The following is a 16,194-nucleotide window of genomic DNA, read 5'->3' as shown; positions in this document are numbered from 1 at the left end:
AATGAGTATTTTTGCATAGGGTTGTATGTGTATTTCTTTAGCAACACAAGAGACACCAAACATGCATGTTTTCTCCTTATTTTCAAAACTGCTGCCTGGAATTTTGTCCATGCATGCAGAAATTAATTGTTCAATTGCATTTGATGTATGGCAAAATTTAGCATCAGTCTTTTTCAGTATGATTATTTTGATATATTTCCGTGTATGAGAAATTTCTTTTATTCAGAGTCAAAAGAAGGGATGATATGAATATAATGTGTAAATAATGTAAATACTTCGTGATAATGTTTTATGTTGGTATGTAGCTGGTGATACTGAGTGATTGAACTGAGTGCTCAGTGATTTACTGAGTGATTGAACAAGCTACTGATCTGTGCAGACACAGACACTCAAGACTGACTTGATTTATATACTTGACATTTTACCTGTGCCTGCTACAAAGCAGATCTAAGTTTTACCAGCTTGTCTTGTTTCACATTTCAAAGTCAGTGCTAATCAGAAGTGGTAATGAGGTAGTATGGTTGTTGGAACAGCCAGCAGACCCAATACAGATTAAGACCTTGATTGTGCATTAACCTCCATGTTTAGTGATGAGTTTCCAGTACATCCCTACATGTGTGTTGTAATTCACATATTTGGGGGATAAAAAAGTACCGGTATATAGTGACATTGGTGGCATATGGTGTACACCACTGTTATACTTAGTTGCACTTTTTTTTATGTAATTCAAAGGATAAAGCGCATGTACATATAAAAGCATTTATTTGTGTAATCAGAGCCGAAATTGGACATCTTTATTTCTCTGTTGTAAGGGGAATTTTCTACCTTGAATGTTGTGTGATCATTTCATATAAATAAAATGTGGAATGAGAACATGCTTCTTGTCAGTATTGACTTTCTAAGAAAAAATATGCATTACATGCATGTAGTATGCAATTTACGCGTAGTGACGTAGTTACCTCCCTTAGTGGAACTCTCGTTAGTTAGAAGGTACGTAACTACGTGCTGTAAACAAACCGCGTGCTTGAACAAGTATGATGCCTATTTCACCAAAACAGCAGAAAAACTAGCTGTTAAAAAACGTCTTTCATGTCGTAAAGATGGTGCGAAGTAAGTATGATGATCACAGTCTCAACGGCATTTTGTTACTTGGAACAAGCGATTCAACTTCTAAAATGCGGATCGCGTGTTTGATATTTTTTTTCTTCTCATTTACGGTTTATGATTATATGATTGTCCAACGTCATGGTTTTATACTCATTCAGTCGAAACAGTCAGCTTTGTCTTCCTGAAAGGGTTATGGTACAACTGATTGTCTACTCACTGGACGAAGTAATTCCAGCATTACAATAAGGATAAGGTTTTTCTGTAATTCAAAATCGTTCTTGAATCTGGAGATAAATGCATGTAACTGACCATGTAGCTAAAATTAAGATGAACATTTTAGAAATGTGTCAACATGGCTAACTGGCACTAAACAGGCATGACAACTGAAACGGAAACAGTTAGACTACATCTTTATAATGCCATCATTAAAAATTCTTTGTTGGGGGTAACCAGACCCTATCAGAAAAAAGTGCCTGTTGGTAGGGAAACACCAAAAGCCCAATAAAAGAGGGACTCCAATTACCCCTAATTAACATATTTTAATGATGGCGTAAACATAGAAGAATACACCTAGTTGGAAGATGTTTGATAGTTGCAGTAAACAACAAATTGCATGGATGATGTACATGTATATGAAATAAATATGCTGGAGTCTTTTGACATTTTGGTTTTGTGGATTGTTTTTTTCCTCCTGTCCGGTTGTACGTGGGAAGGTCTTCCAGCAACCTGCGGATAGTCTTAGGTTTCCCATGAGTTCTGCCCAGTTTCCTCCCACCCAAAGGCTTGTTGCCATCATATAAGTGAAATATTCTTGAGTATGGGGTAAAACACCAATCAAATAAATAAAAAAAAATACAGTCCTCAAGAAATTACTTTCAAATTGCATTTCAAGTATTATGCTTTGAGTCTGTAATATGGCATAAAGCGCTGGCTCGGTTCAAGTGCGAACCAGTCAACCAGTGACTTTGTGTGATTGAATCCATCTCCTGCTGGTTTTGTTGTAGCATTAAGTTAGGAGCTTTGTCAGGTAATTGTTTAGGTCACGTGGTTTATTCCAGGCACTCTGATTTCATCAACCAATAACCTGACTGAAAACTTCAGTATAGCAGTAGACATACAAATGATAAAGCACAATGTTTTATACATTTGGCAGTGACCATAACAGTCATGATAGTATAAATGAAGTGCAGGAGCGGTCGCTTCCTCTCTGGCCATACATGGAAGGGTCTGGGAACAACCTGCAGATGGTCGTGGGTTTCCCGCAGGTTCTGCCCGGCTTCCTCCCGCCAAATGGTGGTCACATTTGTATGAGTGAAATGTTCTTGTTTTCTTTGCATAAAACACCAATCAAATAAATAACTGTAAATAAAGTGATATGGAGTAGAGCACACATCAGTGATCACTGGAATAATTTAATCTTTGTCTGAATAGTTACAGAGGACCTTATCAGAAAGCGAGCTGAGCACAACAATTGTGAGCTGTCCACACTAGAGGAAGTCTCATTACATCAGCAGGATGTGGAGAGGTGAGTATCCAGCGCTGACACATAGGGATTTAATATGCTCTCTGAATACTTTTGAGTCACAGATTTTATGAAAAAGAAAGTTTGATACATGCAATGGTATAGTTGTGCATTACATGAATTTACAAAAACCTTTATATTTAATTATAAATGGTCTCCTTATCTGGAGTTGTTGGCTTTCATGAGAAGCATTAAGGATTGGAAAAAGAAAGAGCAGAAGAATGGGTAAAGCAGAGAGACATTTTAGTTATTGTGAGAGGAGTGGCACAAACTTTTCCAAAATTTTGTTTATTGAATGTTGACACAAGTTGTACCATGAAGCTTTAGATAGGTTCTGATACAGTAGAATGATGAGTGTCTGGCAAAACAACATTTAGCATAAACCCCCATGGATAAGGTTTTGTTCCCTTTGGTTTGCAGGATAGAACACTTGGACAAGTGGTGTCGAGAGTTGAAGATTTTGTATTTACAAAGCAACCTGATACCCCAAATTGGTATGTTGATGAGTGATAAAGCTTTCTTAATTCCTCAACGTTTGCATACTCAGGACATCTTCAGATATAGTTGTATACTCCGTACAATTTTCAGTATATAGTTACACTTATTCTGTGTTATTGTTATACCCTTACAAAACATAACATTTTGTTTGTCCAGAACAGTAAAATGCTAATAGAAAGTAACCGTAAACAAAGACATAGGAATTAGTTTCATCAACTGCTTGATATATTTGCACTGGCTTTATCTTCTTGTGAACCAGAAAGACACTCCTAAATTATGATACATAAGCCAGGTGTGTTTTTAGCAAGGGGTTTGAGTTTCTCTGCAAACGGATTATCTTACTCATATTCACGAAAAATTGCTTGTCAGAAACTATTTATTACGTTTATAGAGAAATAAAGTCTTTTTTTTTACCGCAGAGAATGTAGGTCGATTAAAGAAGCTAGAATATCTCAACATGGCCTTGAATAATGTGGAAAGAATTGAAAATTTGGAAGGTAAGTGTTGGTGGAATACAATAAAGTATGTGTATGGTTTTTGTATTCTGATACATTTTCTAGAAAAGTCTGTCTTAAACGTTTATGTAAAATCGCATTTACAGGTGTAGTGATAATTGCAATTTTGCGGCAATAAAAGTTTGTGTATATGAGTTTAAACTTCTATTTTTAAGATATTTAGTATCTTGACCTGTTTTTTTTTTTTTTTTTTTTTTTTTTTTTGACTTGATGGTGAAATTGACTGCACCAGTTTTGGTTTATAATTTTAATGTTCCTTTGGTGTAAATTTTATGCTGTATCTATTTCCAGGTTGTGAGTCTTTAAAGAAATTAGATCTGACGGTAAACTTTGTGGGAGAAATCAGCAGTATCAAGAACTTGAAGGAGTTGTGTCATTTGCGAGAGTTGTAAGTGACAGTAGTGTACCATGATTGGCAAATTGGTTATTCGACACATGTCTGGTATTTGTTGATGCATTACCTTGGTGTTTTAATTGCAGATTGGTGATTCCCTCTGTGATGTCTGTTGCCATTGAAACCATGTCAGCTATGAATTGGCAGATTAAAGTTAATTTTTGCGCAGTAGAATGTGCAGAGTCTCTGAGCATGTGGAGCTATTCAGTAAAGTCTGTTGCCATGAAAATAATGATGGCAGATTTCTCCTAGAAGAACAGTGCAAAATAAGGCAAAATTTATCCTGTGCATTTATCTTTTAGAAGTTAAAAAGGGGCTGTGTCAGGTACATGTATGTTGTTGTTCAGGTGTGACCATACATGTAGGCCGGGAGGTTTGTCAGGTAACAACTGATATGAGGGGATTTCCTTCTCCTGTAAAGCTGATCATCATCATAATTGTGAAATATTCTTCGGTACAGTATTAAACACCCATTAAGTAAATTTATCTGTCAGTTTAATTATCTCAGTCATTCAAATGTGGTATTTTTTTTGTCTTGTTTAGGTTTCTGGTGGGAAACCCTTGTGCTCAGTTTGATGGTTACAGAGACTATGTGATAGTCACACTACCTCAGCTCAAGGTAAATAAAGGGGTTTTCTGTCTTGTTGAGGTTTTTGGTGGGAAACCCTTGTGCTCAATTTGATGGTTACGAAGACTATGTGATAGTCGCACTACCTCAGCTCAAGGTAAATAAAGGGGTTTTCTGTCTTGTTGAGGTTTCTGGTGGGAAACCCTTGTGCTCAATTTGATGGTTACAGAGACTATGTGATAGTCGTACTACCTCAGCTCAAGGTAAATAAAGGGGTTTTCTGTCTTGTTGAGGTTTTTGGTGGGAAACCCTTGTGCTCAATTTGACTACCTCAAGGTAAATGTAGGGGTTTTCTGTCTGTTTTCAATTTGGGGAATTTATTTACTTGGTTGAATGGAATGTTTATTGATGGCAGATTTTAATTTTTGTAGCAATTAAAGTTTCATTATTACCTTTCTTTTTTTTGATTGTGTTGTAGTATTTGGATGGACAGGAGATAGAGAAGTCTGAGAGAATCACAGCAGCTCAGGTGAGTGTTCATTAGCAGGCATGTTCTTACCTGAGATTGTAGCAGCTGCTGATGAGAGTCATTCTAACTAGATCTTCTTCATGTGGGACCTGATTCTGTTCTAAGGTGTAAGACACCAACCATGTTGCTTAGACGGAGCAGGTTCAATCCTGGTGTTGGACACAGAATTAAATTTGTAGATTCCTCTGCTCTCAATTCTAGTGTGACAGTTTTGGGACACTTTTCGTCCATCATATTTGTATGCCACCCCAAATGTCACATGTCAGAAAGTTTGTCAGAAACTTGCCAAAGGTTGATGGTTTCCCTTGGACTGTCAGGTTTCCTCTTCCCATAATAGTGAGTACTGTTACATAGATGAAAACTTTTTGAGTAAGATGTAAATCAGCAGTCAAATACAGAAGCAAATAAAGAACTGAATTTCTCCAATGTCTGTTGATCATTTGCAGAATTACGAAAATGTTGTCAAGAAAATAAAACTACAAGAAGAAGAGCACAGGAAGACAAGGGTAAGGAAGTCTGCCAATTTTTCTTTGGAAATTAAGTAAATTTAATAGTTTAAATAATTCAAGAGAATTCTTGAGTAATACAGAGAATTACAGTTATTGTCATGATAATTGAAACAGTGTTGGAAATGTCAGATGCTACAACCTGAATAGATCAACCAAATTCAAGATGAAAACTGCACATAAAAATGTAGAAACAAACCTTTCAAATTTTGCTGTTTCTGGGTCATCTGTTGTTCTGTTATATTTGTATTTTGTTTTTCAAATAAATCAATTTTCAATGAGAGCAGGTTATGGTGCCTGCTGTTCCATTGCTAGGGCCCACAAGGTTCAGATTCACACCCCTGATCTCTGTGCTCTTATTGTTCTTCGTGAAGATAAGCAGTCCACTACATGTGTGCTTGTGTGGTCATCAAAAGTAAGATGGAGACAATTTGTTTTCTGTCAGTATGCTGTGCTTATCCATAAGTCACATGAGAATTAAAGTTGGGCGGGCCCTTCAGTTTCCTCCACCCGTCAAACTGACTGTCATTGCATAAGTCAAAGTTTAATTTTGAGATGGCTTTGTCTCCAGGAAAAGCAGAAAAATGAAGCCAAAGAGAAAAAGGAGAAGACTAAGAAAGAGAAGAAAGCTGGATTTGATGGTAGATGGTATACAGATATCAACAACACTGTCAGGTGGGTATCTATGGTTACATGACCCTCATGGGGTACAGCCACATAGTGGTAAGGTGACTAAGATGTGTATCTTCATGCAACAGATTGTAGAAAAGTATTAAAAAATCAGTAAACTTGGATCTCTCCATTTGAAACTGTACGGTATAAGCTGAGATGTGAGTTCCATCAAACACAAACCTTCCTACTGCAGGGGTAGATGTAATTGTCAGGAATTAGGTAGGATGAAGGCTTGAAGTTTGTAACTGAAGTTTTTACTTAACTTCCAAACTTAAAGAAATTGGATTTTTGTTGAGTTAGCTTATGTTGAGTTAGTTTGTGTTGAGATAGCTTGTGTTGAGTTGGCTTGTGTTGAGTTAGTTTGTGTTGAGATAGCTTGTGTTGAGTTAGCTTGTGTTGAGTTAGCTTGTGTTGAGATAGCTTCTGTTGAGTTAGCTTGTGTTGAGTTAGCCCTCTGGCAGGTTTCACTGTGTTCAACACGAGAAGAAAATTATATTGTGCAATAAACTCAACAATGAAATGGATTGTCAATATGGGGTTTTTCGACATGAAGTAATGCATGTATGCTCTTGGAATTTAGTACACAGTACTTGATTGTATCCTGCTAAAAATGTGTTCATACATGTATATGTGTGATCAGCTGTACGAGGAGGGGAAGGAACATACATCCTCAGCTGTAACAAGGAGGGGAAGGAATATACATCCTCATCTGTAACAAGGAGGGGAAGGAACATACATCCTCATCTGTAACAAGGAGGGGAAGGAACATACATCCTCATCTGTAACAAGGAGGGGAAGGAACATACATCCTCAGCTGTAACAAGAAGGGGAAGGAACACACATACTCAGCTGTAACAAGAAGGGGAAGGAACATACATCCTCAGCTGTAACAAGGAGGGGAAGGAACACACATCTTCAGCTGTAACAAGGAGGGGAAGGAACATACATCCTCAGCTGTAACAAGGAGGGGAAGGAACACACATACTCAGCTGTAACAAGAAGGGGAAGGAACATACATCCTCAGCTGTAACAAGGAGGGGAAGGAATATACATCCTCATCTGTAACAAGGAGGGGAAGGAACATACATCCTCATCTGTAACAAGGAGGGGAAGGAACATACATCCTCAGCTGTAACAAGGAGGGGAAGGAACATACATCCTCAGCTGTAACAAGGAGGGGAAGGAACACACATACTCAGCTGTAACAAGAAGGGGAAGGAACATACATCCTCAGCTGTAACAAGGAGGGGAAGGAACACACATCTTCAGCTGTAACAAGGAGGGGAAGGAACATACATCCTCAGCTGTAACAAGGAGGGGAAGGAACACACATCCTCAGCTGTAACAAGAAGGGGAAGGAACATACATCCTCAGCTGTAACAGGGAGGGGAAGGAACACACATACTCAGCTGTAACAAGAAGGGGAAGGAACATACATCCTCAGCTGTAACAAGGAGGGGAAGGAACACACATCCTCAGCTGTAACAAGGAGGGGAAGGAACATACATCCTCAGCTGTAACAAGGAGGGGAAGGAACACACATCCTCAGCTATAACAAGAAGGGGAAGGAACATACATCCTCAGCTGTAACAAGGAGGGGAAGGAACACACATCCTCAGCTGTAACAAGGAGGGGAAGGAACATACATGTACATCATCAGCTGTAACAGGGAGGGGAAGGAACACACATACTCAGCTGTAACAAGGAGGGGAAGGAACATACATCCTCAGCTGTAACAAGGGGGGGGAAGGAACATACATACTCAGCTGTAACAAGGAGGGGAAGGAACATACATTCTCAGAAATCTCTCCATGTTGAAGGTGTCATTGTACTGTGGTTGTACGGGTACATGACAGCGTTATTTGTCATAAGTTTTTATACTTGTAAAATGTTGTTAATTTTTGTTGACATGGTACAGAAGTGAGGATGAAAACAATGAAAACAAGAAAGGTGATGATTCAGGTGATGAAGAAGAGTTGAATAAAAAAGCTCAAGAAAAGAAGGACAAAGAGTGAGTATGATTTGACTGACAGATACATCAACAGATTTATACATCTGGAGCCTCTTTCACATAACTTTGTATATCAGTTTTTCGTAACTCTTCTCGTAAAAGACATCACCTTATGGCACTATTACAGAGACAATGTCCTTTACGAAAAAAGTTCTGAGAAATATAACATACGAAGTTTTGTGAAAGTGGCCCCTGGGTTGTACTCCTGTCCACTTAGGCACACACTACATGTCAAAAGTCTTATAGTCATCCTGGAAAGTTTGTCCAGGTATCCTAACACATCATACAGTATAAAGCTCTCTTGTTTTCCTGACAGGTTTTGGGAAGAGAAAACAGCCTTTACTCCTGAATCTAGGATGGAAGTCCATGAGTTTATGCAACAGCAGAGGCAGAGAGATGAGCAAAAGTAAGTTGTTCCTATGTCAGTCAAGTTTGTGGAATGTCTCTGTGCTTTTTGATTAAAGTGCTGCTTTAACTTTGATCACATGTGTGAAACGTCAGTATTATGTGCGCTGCCGATTTTTTGTACGAATCGACAGGTGTGTTATGTCATCAGCTAGGCCTACACTACCCCGTGTTCTGACGCTGAGATGACTTTCATACTGGGTTGGGTGTCATCCTTGCCCAAGTAAGACACCCAACCCAATATAAAAGTTATCTTGGTGTTAGAACATGGATTACAACTACACGTGTACACTTCAACTTCCTATTCATGATTTTCCAGGTATTATTGAAATTTCAAGTAAAGCTGTTCTGAATATCAATACACTGGGGTGAATAGAATGTACGTGAAATTTTACGTACAGCCCGATTACTGGGTACATTTATTTCAGTTTTTCACATTAACATTTACAGTTATATGTGGCATCGCAAGGTTTCATTCTACAGTTGAACATGTGGTCGAAGTTTGGCCGTTTTCAATTTTAACAAAGTTTGCGGGAACAGGATCTTTACGACCAACTCGACCAGCAAAAATGTCACAGAATCTCTGATTGTCGTTGGTTCGTATGCATTCCCTTACTGCCACACTTCGATGGCCAGTGATCTCGATGATGAGATGTTCATCCACATCGGCTTCGTACAGACTGGTGGCTGCAGTAGCACGCAGCGAGTGGTTCGTGCGGAAGGCCTTCACGCCTGCCTGTTCGCATAAGCGCCCAACTGTTTTCACCACAGTTAGGCTGGGAGGAAAACCACACTTCACCCTTCGGACAATCGAGGGGGTGAAGATAGCAGGCTGGTCTGTCTTTGGGGCTGAAAACACAAAATGGCCACGGAATGGTTATTTCACAATACACAAAGACGTGGCTGATTAGAACAACAGCCCAGTCTAACATTCCACCAATGCGTTGTACTCCGGATTATTTCACTGACAAGATGGTTTACTGACGGATGTTTTGAGCCCGTACCATTTTTTATCTACTACACTTTTATAGAAGATTTTCAACGAATGAAAGCGGACATAGTAAATATAGTGTGAATGAGGATATCCAAAGTCTGCGTTATGCAAACCAGTTCTCTTACACATCTTTGTATACATGCATTAAAACAACAATCCACTCTAAATATTCACAAGTGAGTGTCGTACATCTGGTAGGCCAGATTCCGGTGCTTTGTACAGCATGTAAGGCAAGCGTTAATCAAAATAGGTAAAGCACCGTATCGACTAGTTTCTGTGGAGAATCAAATCCCCACACATCTTCCCACAACCACCCTTCTTCCAACAGCGTAGTTACCTGTGCTTATGGCCTCTTGTGGTAACCCCTTCATTGGACTGTTCCTTCATGACGTGATCAAGAGTGTTTTTAAGTTGGAAAAACGCAGGGTCCTGCAATAGTTTGAAAATTTTCCCACTGATTTCCAGATATAGCTGCAAACTTATAACTAGTTCATACGGTGTCCGTGGTGGATACTCTTCGCCAGATACTTTCCTCACCTCACAAAGACAGCATGCAATGCTGCAGCACACCTGGTCTTTAGTCATATTTTCCAACGCCGGCTTGAAGGGGGCTAATGGACTGGTCAAACAACGCGATCTCATTACGCGACCTTTGCCAGCTCTCAAATAATTCCGCTGCCCATTGGACTTTCTAGTGGAGGAAGAAAAGCTGAAAGTAAAGAAAATAGCGGAATTATTGCATATCCCAATCTCTGTAGGTCCAGGCTGTAAGCTGCCTCGTTTGCATATTATCTCGTATGGCAGACAGTTTGAAATACTGATAGATTTCCCCCAATAGTTTGCTTAGGTGTAATCTTTTTAAATATAATGGCCTGGAAGGTTCCTTTAGAAGTCAGGTCGGAGATATGTAGATACGTATCTAGAAACATTTCAAAATTAAAATTTCTCTTGGCACTATGGCCCTTTAAAACAGACTCGCTAGATAATAGTTTCAGTGTAGAACAATTTACCTCCGAAGCCCATAACCCTTCATTTCTGCATTGGTCTTGGGAGCTTTGAATCTTTGGCTGCCAGTGAGAGTTTGATGTAAGGGATGATCGGCCGTATCTTCCTCAACCTCATCAGGAGAAGAAATGTCCTCATAAACGGCATTTTGGGAGTAACAGCCAACTTCTGCTTTGGCTGCTGTTTGGGAAAGTTCATTGTTAGATGCTCGTTCGGTGGTAAAATCCGCTGTTTCGGGGTGGATAAAGACGTCAGTCCAGTCTTCTCATGACATGTTTTGGTTTGGGTTTGAAATATCTCTGATCCACCTTACACGAAGGAGGGTGCTACGTTATGGCGTGACATTCGCAGGCCTAACCAGTAACATTCGTAGGCCTACTTAGTAACATTCGCAGGCCTACCCAGTAACGTTCGTAGGCCTACCCAGTAACATTACATAAGCACCATTTACATGGGTGAAAAAATGCCCGAAGAGCCGATGGATCATTCCGACTAAAAGCAAGAGTATCTAATTTATACATGCTATCAAGTGAATGCTATCAAGTGTATTATATAACACCAATATCGCCTGGAGACAGATCATTTTTGAAAAATAATCGACAGGTGCATAACACTGGACCCTGACATTTAAGTAAGACAAACGCCTTGCAAATGACGATTCTTGAAAAATTATCGGCTCAGCGCTCCGCACCTCATCCATTTTTAAAAAATTGTCATTTGCTCGGCATTCCTCTACTACAAATATCAGGCCCTTACAAACTGGTCAAAACTGCATGGGCCAATTTAATATAATACCACTAGGTTATGTTTGACTTTTGTATTTGATTTAAAGGGGCCTCTGTGGCCGGCGGGGTTGACACGCCAGTGCGGCACAATGACTCAGGAGCTTCTCAGCCAAGCGGTTGCCATGTTGGCTTCCTCTCCAGCTGTACGTGGCAAAGTCTACCAGCATCCTGCGGATAGTTGTGGGTTTCCCCCAGGCTCTACCTGGTTTCCTTCCAGTATAATGCTGACTCCCAGTGTATAAGTGAAATTTTCTGGAGTACACAATCAGATAACACCAATCAAATAAATAAATAAATTTGATTGGACAAAAAAAAAAAAACATTGTGATATACATATATGCTTGTAGTGTTTTGAATTTGTAGAGTATTAAAGAAATTACTTTGAATCTCTACCATTTGCTGCATTGAAGCTAAGTATGGATTATGCTAACTGACCCATTCCTGCATCATTGCAGTTTGTTGGTCTTGCAGTTTTTTGTGTTGGATTATCTGGTTGGGTGCTGACATGTGTATCTTGAGCAGTGGCTTTTGTTTCAAAGCAACTTTTGCTGATATCAAAGTGTAAACACCACATATAGACATTGTTTTGTTCCAGGAACAAAAAACCAGAAAAGCCACCACGGCGACTATTTGCTGATGACGGCCGGGCTTTTAATGTGAATGAGCCAAAGTAAGTTAATAGAGTTTTGTATCCATGGCAACTGTTACCAGTGTTTGCAGTCCTTTTCTCTTCCTGCTGAAAGTCATACATTACATTCATGTCTGACTACATGACCAGATAATGTTAACTGTGTCTGACATCTGTACTCTACCCTAACTTCTGGACTTCTATTTATTTAGATTGAATTAATTGTGTTGTTAAATTGCATTTTTCTTGATTCTAAAGCCATGTTCCCACTTAAACAAGTTTTTTTCCAAATTGTTACAAATGTCGTAACGTAAACATCTTTGCATTCATGGTCTTTGTATTGATTTGTCAGCATTTGTTATGTCATGTTCTATTTTTCATGTCGGCGACAATTTGAAAAAGTTAAAAATTTTCATAACTACACATAAGTTGGTAATGATTTGTAAATATCTGTGAAGTTATCGGCTGCAATCGTACAGGCTACATAATCATTCTGCAAGCATAGCTATGCCATATCGGGTTTCAAAATCAGCAGATGAATGCAGAAATACTCGAAAGGAATAAAAATTTACGATAGACTTTAGGAGTACTTAAGATAGAGTTAAAACTATTTATTTTTAGTCCCTATTTTCTTGTAGCTTATTTGCCTTTCTTCACAAATCGATTATGAATCATGTACAATTCTTGTGAATCTTGCCCATTTGCTTGACTCATGTTGGGTCACGATGGTTTGTGTAGAGTTACTTAGTGACATAATGTATTCTTAGTTATTCGTAAGTCTATCATAAACGGAGCGCAGAAATTGCTACCATTTTTTAAGTTCTCAAAAAATTTAAAGAATGTCGTAAACATGACATCATTGATTGCAACGTCACAACTTATGCAGAAATTCACGCCACTTTACCTCTTGCTATATGATGAGAATGAATCTTTGTCGAAACAGATCGGCAACTTCTAGGTGAGAACAGGACTTTAGACTTGAGTATGGTCGTATAAAAACATCTGGGTTTTCGTGGAGATTGTCAGCGAATTTGCAGCAAGCAACATCATGAGATCTGTAAAAGATGCATATTGTTTGTTTCTTGATTAGTTTCCTACTGCCATATTTGTGTGTTTGAAAAGGCATTCTCTGGTACTGTGTGCAGGCTTGATTAACAAGCGGTTCATGTCTAAACAGTTGTTATACATAAATATACACATCTGTTCAGGTATGATAAAGAGACGTCTTGTGATTTGAAAGTGACCCTTGTGATTACAGGATTGACTTCACCCTGACTGATGATGATGACAACAACATGGTGCTAGACTTGGCCACATTTCGGTAAGTACATTGTGATGATTGCAAGGGGAATTCTTTGTTACACTAAACACATCCATTACCTGGCTGTTCCATCCCTAGCCAAGTTATAGTTTTTTGTCCCTGTATCATCTGTGATTCTCTGTTGCCATTGGCTGATCAGTCGCGTTGAAATGTCAACCCACACTTGTCAGAGCTGCAGGCCATGTCTGCAAAGGCTGTATGAAATTAATCTCTGCACAGCTGAATTACTACGCACGCTGGCGCCATTTTCTTGGTGACGTCACGCCGCAGTCAACATAACGAGTATGATTTTTCTCAGCTCACTTTTACATACCCACGAGGCAGCTTTCTATTAATAAAATATTGTAGGGACAAAATTGTTATCCTTATGTTGAGACATGTATATTGGAATTAAAATCTGGGTGTGAAATTTTAACCCTTTGTCTGCAGTTCAGGGTTAAAATTTCACACCCAGGGTTTCACACCCATGAATGACACGTCCTATTATGGTATGTAAATGTGAGTTGGTCCGTCTGTATGTAAAATGTTTGGCATCAAGACTATATCTAAAGAAGGCTTCACTTAGAGCTTTTACTTGGGATGTTGATGTACAAAAAGTTAGCCGAGAAGAATGTTGGAAATGGACCATTATGTCTGAGGTTTTACAGAGTTACTTCTGTTTTTCTGATATTATCTCTTTATTTTGGTAGCATTATATCTAGAGAACCACTTCACTTAGAGCTTATAATAAAGTAAATGAATATGCTGAGTTCACCTCAAAAGCCGTGGAAGCAAGAATTTCAATGGACCAACACTGGCTGGGTTGAGAATATGTTAGTTGTCTGGTGTCAAGATAATGCTGATCACTTAACTTTAATTCAAGAGAGAAGGAGAGAATTGTCTAGAGGCATTACCTGTAACTGGTACCTTTGACAACTGTAACTGGTACCCTTGACAACTGTAACAGGCTACCTTGACAAAGGCACAGGAATTGGTTCAGTGTTGTTCAGGGTCATGGCAGAGGCTCATTTATGTATCTAAGCTTTGGCATGACCTTTGTTAACAGGTTTCTTGATACGTCGCTGATAGACGTGGATGTCCAGACAAACTATGTGAGGGTTGTCATTAAGGGAAAGTAAGTTGCTATGATCACATTCGCTTATATCGTATCATACTTGGTGTAAAATAGCATGATTGTCAGATGCATGTGGATTTATTCCACCTAACATGTATATTCACACAGTGTGGAAAGAGGAAACGGTGAAGTGTTAATTTATTCATTAATTTATTTATTACATGTAAGTGGTGTTTAAAAGTCATCATCAAGAATTTTTAACTTATACTTGTGTGACAGTGGTCAAGTCTCTGGGATAGAAAACTAACAGCGCCCCCCCCCCCCCCCCCCACCTCCCATCTTATCCAGGGTAAATTACAAGCCTCCATATTTATGGTCACAGCTCAATGAGTAGGAGATCCATGTGAACCTGAAAACTTATTGGTCAGGTGCCAGTTTGGCTGGATGTAGTGAGAAGGTACCAGGTATATTTAAACAGGATATATATGGAAACGACTAGTGTTTGTTGAAGAAGGTTGGAAATCAATGGTGTAGGTTGAAAAAGTGTGGTGTGGGTTGAAAATTATGGTGTGGGTTGAAAATATATGGTGTAGGTTGAAAATATATGGTATGGGTTGAAAAGTGAAAAACTATGGTTTATATTTGAAAAGTTAAATGTTTGTCATGAAGGTTTGTACATGTACATTTTGGTAAAAAAAATTTAAACACATGGACACAGAAAAACCTGTCATAGGTTAAAAGTTGGGAGGTGGTAGCCTAAGAGTTAGTTGTACTTTATGACCAGGTCTTTCAGCTGTGTCTATCAGAGGATGTGTGCCCGGATTCCAGCTCTGCCAAGCGCTCACAAGTCACTGGTCACCTGCTCATTACAATGCCTAAGGTAAGTCGGACCGATTTGTAATTTTTGACTGTAAGTTACAATAGCTTAGAATCCTTTCGTGGCCCTTGTCACCTGCTGGTCACCATACCTAAATTGAGTCATGAGTCACTGGTCTTCTGCTGGTCACATGCCAGAGTGAGTCATGAAAACCTGATCACCTTGCTGATCACTATGCCTAAAGTGAGTCATGAGTCACTGGGCATCCTTCTAATCACCATGCCTACATGTAGGTGAATGATGAGTCACTGGTGACCTACTGATCGCCATGCCTGAGGTATTCATGAGTCACTGGCCACCGTACTGATCTCCATGCCTACATATAAGGTGAGTCATGAGTCACTAGCCATCTACTGGTCACTACGCCAAAGGTATCATGAGTCACTGACCACCTTATTGATCACCATGCCTACATATAAAGTGAGTCATGAGTCACTGTCCACCCTATTGATCACCATGCCTACATACAAAGTGAGCTATGAGTCACTGGCCACCTACTAAAAATGCCTAAGGCGAGTCCAGAGTCACTGGTCACTGCTCGTCACTCTGCCTTAGGTATGCCTATGATTCACTGGCCACCGAAGGTGAGTCTTGAGTCACCATGCCTACATGTAAGATCAGTCATTAGTCACTGGCCACCCTACAGATCACCAGGTGTGTTGTTGCTTATATGTAGGTGTTATGATGATGTATCTTACGTAAAACACCTGAATATCAAAATTTAATCTCTGTTGGTGATTTACTAATTGCTCTTCAGGATTGTGATTATATAGGCTGTTCCTGATTGATTTCAAATGGTAGTG

At 39.2% G+C, this 16,194-nt stretch overlaps 1 protein-coding gene across 1 annotated transcript; it reads left to right on the top strand.

Annotated features, from left to right (window-relative positions):
- The first annotated feature begins 1,100 nt into the window (after positions 1-1,100).
- LOC135469836 (dynein axonemal assembly factor 11-like) lies at positions 1,101-14,617 on the top strand. The gene is made up of 14 exons (XM_064748446.1): positions 1,101-1,110; positions 2,539-2,632; positions 3,050-3,123; positions 3,547-3,624; positions 3,934-4,030; positions 4,580-4,655; positions 5,083-5,133; positions 5,580-5,639; positions 6,211-6,314; positions 8,230-8,322; positions 8,639-8,728; positions 12,107-12,181; positions 13,398-13,460; positions 14,506-14,617. The coding sequence occupies exons 1-14, from the start codon at positions 1,101-1,103 to the stop codon at positions 14,576-14,578; spliced, it is 1,038 nt and encodes a 345-aa protein (XP_064604516.1). The 3' UTR covers positions 14,579-14,617.
- Positions 14,618-16,194: the final 1,577 nt, after the last annotated feature.

The sequence above is a fragment of the Liolophura sinensis genome, chromosome 7 (genome assembly GCF_032854445.1).
Source record: "Liolophura sinensis isolate JHLJ2023 chromosome 7, CUHK_Ljap_v2, whole genome shotgun sequence".
In the NCBI taxonomy this organism is placed as follows: Eukaryota; Metazoa; Mollusca; class Polyplacophora; order Chitonida; family Chitonidae; genus Liolophura; species Liolophura sinensis.
This window is presented reverse-complemented; position numbering and strand designations above follow the sequence as displayed.